The sequence below is a fragment of the Silene latifolia genome, chromosome 2 (genome assembly GCF_048544455.1).
Source record: "Silene latifolia isolate original U9 population chromosome 2, ASM4854445v1, whole genome shotgun sequence".
Taxonomy (NCBI): Eukaryota; Viridiplantae; Streptophyta; class Magnoliopsida; order Caryophyllales; family Caryophyllaceae; genus Silene; species Silene latifolia.
The window spans coordinates 16,308,752-16,313,188 of record NC_133527.1 but is presented as its reverse complement, the minus strand read 5'-3'; the positions used below and the strand labels follow the sequence as shown (position 1 = coordinate 16,313,188).

General features: G+C 33.9%; 1 protein-coding gene across 1 annotated transcript; it reads right to left on the bottom strand.

Annotated features, from left to right (window-relative positions):
• Window positions 1-2,095: 2,095 nt before the first annotated feature.
• On the bottom strand, window positions 2,096-3,957 carry LOC141634894 (uncharacterized). Its single transcript, XM_074446689.1, has 3 exons — window positions 3,114-3,957; window positions 2,481-2,545; window positions 2,096-2,287 (listed from the first exon to the last, which is right to left on the bottom strand). The coding sequence occupies exons 1-3, from the start codon at window positions 3,955-3,957 to the stop codon at window positions 2,096-2,098; spliced, it is 1,101 nt and encodes a 366-aa protein (XP_074302790.1).
• Window positions 3,958-4,437: the final 480 nt, after the last annotated feature.

The following is a 4,437-nucleotide window of genomic DNA, read 5'->3' as shown; positions in this document are numbered from 1 at the left end:
TTCACAAAATAAGTATGTTTGTTACATCGCGTAATAGTAGTTCAAAAATACATCTCAAATATGTTAAAAAAATAAGTTAACATTGGTTCGCGCCCCCCCAACTTTGCGTACATGACAATTACGAATCTTTACTCTTCTCTTCACTTGCATTCCGTGACTTTAAACCTATGAATCTGTTATAGATGACACCGCAAAACAACAAATTTTAAATTATATCTTATTTATGTGAATATATTCAAATAACAAAGAAAAAACATCCAATTCGTAAATGAGAAAAAATGCATACCTGTAGAATTGATGTGGTAAAGATGGAGGTGGGAGAGCGAGAGAGTAAAAACGCATTGTGTCATACATCACCTCGGCCTCCAACAACAATCAAGCTAACAACTTGAATCAAACACATCACGAACATATAAAGAACATCAAAAGGCTATGAGGAGAGAAAAGCAAGTCCGTCTTACCCAATACTTGATAAATCCGACAATATAATACTCTTACTTGTTATAATCATAATTCATCTACCGTAAATCACATGAGAGGAAAAAACAGTAGTAAGAATCCAACAAGAAAATACAAAATAGTATGCAATTCTCAATCACTTAAGTAAAATACACGTATACAATAACCTAACATGTTACACTAATGAAACGCACGAATACCATTAAAATAGAAGAGTTTGAAATAGAAGAGCTAATCGAGTGCCATAAATTCAGAATGACCATAACAAACAACTCTTGGCTTTTGTATAACAGCATATGCGTTTTCTCACTTAACTTGGATACTTATATTAGCAGGTTGCTTACATATATGTATGGCCTATGTAATCTTATCAATAGGAGTCACAAATCTTCATCTTGGACAAGAAGGGAATTGGTAGGAACAAAATGGTTCTTGAAAACTCAGATTATAAAACACAATATTATTAAGGCCAAGAAGGGTAAAGAAGGCTAATTATCTCATTAGTTGAGGGTTGAGCATCAGAAACAATAGATGACTAAACAAAAGTTGATATTGTGTAAGATAATCCCATGGTAAACATAATTATCATGACAACATCAAATGAGCTAGATTATAAAAACAATTGACACTTTCTATAAATCAATACACTCATGATTGGTGCTTAAGAACATTTCTAGGAACATTAAGATTATAATAGCAGTGAACACCATCTAAGTATTCATCAATATTATAAGAACTCCAACAATGAGATATGGTTTGAGGTTTCTGTAATAGACATAGAGTTATGTATCAGTTAAAAAAAAATTACGACAAAATAGTGTGATTAGCCTCGTGTAAGGTGGTTTTACACAAAGATAGTGTGAAACGGATCCAAACATATAACTACAATACTAGGCAAAGTCGTTAAATTAGGGGAAATTAAACACACTTATGGATACATACCTGCAATTCTTCATATACAAATTATGATAGATGAATGCCATTTTGACTTAAGAGACCACGAACACAGGAACTTATATCTGCCGAAAATTATTACAAGTGGTAAGGTAATGATGAATCAGGTATCTCAAGACCCACCAAAATCATATACAAGACTATTAAATTTGTACTCCCTAACATTTCCAACCTGGAATGATTCATATGGAGTTTCACTAGTGTTTCACACAATATAGCTATCCCATTGACGCTTTCATACTTCTTTAGTTATAATATCAGTTTCCTTTGAACCTAAAATTCGAACTTAAGACACAATGGTCCAAATTTTCGTAGAAACCCTAAATCACAAATTGATCAGTTTCATTTCAATAGAAACCAAAACCGCAATTCAATTGAAATAGTTGAGATGATATCAGTTTCATAGCAATTAATCAATAAAAGCGAAACAAAACAAAATAAGGTAGGGGTTGTACTAATATAGAAGACCGACAACGACAAGGAGCGAGGGACTGCGATTGCGACAATCAATAGTAAATTAGTGCATTAATTCACGTGGGCACGGTGATAACGCCGAGGAGAATAAGAGGGAGCGGGATACAAAGTAAAATTTAATGCAAGTAGCCGAGAAACCCTGTACAGAGGGATAAACATTTTTTAGCAGCAAAATATGATCCGTAAAGTTGCTAATGCATGTGTCGCATCAGGGGCGCTGCATGCGGATATCACGAGAACCTTTAGTGAATCTAGCTAATAGCGCCACGACCACTTCTAAGGGTTGTAGATGAATAACTACAAGCTCCGTAAAACCCCAAATATTAACACAAACACTAAGTAATGCCATAAACAAAGGCTTGAAAGCAATGATTAAATCAGTGGCATAATACAAACAATTCTAATAACACCATCAATAAGTGATGTATTAACCCACAATCTAAAGGTCTATGCCCATCGTCAGAAATGTCAATACCTATATAACTCCGGAGCAATTAAGCGTAAAACGTAAATTTAAGCCCTAGAAATTGTTCAAGATCTAAAAGACAAGCAAGGAGCCTGTAAAAGAAGGAAAGGTGGAGGAAACGATTTACCTGCAAGGCTCTTATGGTTATCGTCCGACCACTTAATAATAAAGGAGTTGCTACTGAGGCGAAACCTGAAATTAACGCGAAGCATTACCACGAAAGCTAGTAGTACGCTAAATCTGTCACGCATAAAACAACAGAAAAATTATGCCCCTGTCACAAACATGTCTGCCTTGAACATCGCACTGACCCAAGCACAGACTATGGAGCATATTTTCTGCAAGATTATGACTAATTAAGTGCATTAAAATCAAGACAAATATGAACCAAAGTTCTGAACTTTTCTGCAATAAAATAGAGGAAAAACCAAGGAGATTGTGTTGTTTTTGTGAGATGATTTTTTGGTTGTGTATAAACAAAATAAAACACGGCAAATTGTAAAGATAGTAATAAGTTTAAGCATCCACAATAGGGTCGTCCCGGAGCTATCGGGGGCTTTGTGCGAGCTTCCAACTTGGGGCCCCAAATATTACAATAAGAAAATATAACATGTTACATACAAAAATTATTTCCAGTTGTTCACCATTATATAAGTTCACTTCACAAAAAGTGCTTCCAATAGTTCATACAAAATATCTTAATAATAAAGTCAATTAACCATTAGAAAACTTCACTTAAAAATTAAGGCTCTTTTTGTACTCGATGAAGCAAAGTCCTCAATTAGTTCTTCGTAATTAAATTTTTCCAAAAGATTATTCTCGATAGTTATCATCGCTAATCCATTTAGTCGATCTCGAGACATTGTAGAGCGCAAATACGATTTCAGCAACTTGAGCTTTGAAAAGCTTCGTTCAGCAGATGGGACAATGACCAGAATCGTCAACAAAATCCTGTAAGCTGTCATTGCATTAAGAAAACAGTCACCAACTTTTTTCATCAATTTAATTATCTCAAGAGGACCCATCTTTTCCTTAGGAATGAACTCTTTAAAAAATTGCAGATCCAAATAAAATGAATGACCATCAACATCAGACTCATCTTTACTTCTAAGTGCATTCTCAAGGTTAATACAACAAGACTCTAACATTGAATCATCGACAGAGCACAACTTGTCAGTGGAGAACATAAACCCGAATATATTTTCATATTCTTTGTATTGTTCAAACCTTTTTTTGAGTGAAGATATTGCTTGATCAATAAGATACAAAAAATAATTAATCCTAAACGATTCTTCCTCGGATATTCGCGATGAATCATCTGAGCTCTCATCAAACTGTTTTTTCCTTCGGATTTCACGTCTTTTAGGAAAACAAGGATCAATATTCATATCATTAGCTATTTGTCTGGTAGTGTCGAGAGCTTTAGAAAAACCATTTTCTCTATACTTATCAAAAGTTGAAATTAATGCGTTCACTTGTTGAATAGCAACATCAATGAGCATATCTTTTCTTTGCAAATGTTTACTAACCTCATTAATAAAATATAATATTTCATACCAAATAACTATTGACACCATAAACTCAAAATTACCAAGTTCATTCATTGCTAGAGATTTAGCTCACTTCTAATCTTACAATCATTATCCGCTTCTCCAACTTCAAGCAAAGCTTCTCTAATTTCCATCATTTGAATTCTTATTGCTTTTACACTATCAATACGACTTTCCCAACGTGTGGCCGACAATGGTTTAGAAGTCAAACCTCCTTTAAAATCTGCCACCTCTTTGTAGAATGAGCAAATAATGTATAAATCCGTTGTATGATTCCAAAGAAGTCTGTGGCCTTAACACATGTATTTGCTATATCACACAATGCCAAATTTAAACTATGACAATCACGTACAAGGTGTATAAAAAGCTCTTGGATTTAAATCTAATAATCGTTTTTGTACTCCTTGGTGTTTTCCTTTCATGTTAGAACCATTATCATAACCTTGGCATCTAATGTTATCAATATCAAGATCAAGCGATTTCAACTCATTTTGTAAGGCATCAAATAATCCTAAACTAGTAGTATCATTTACA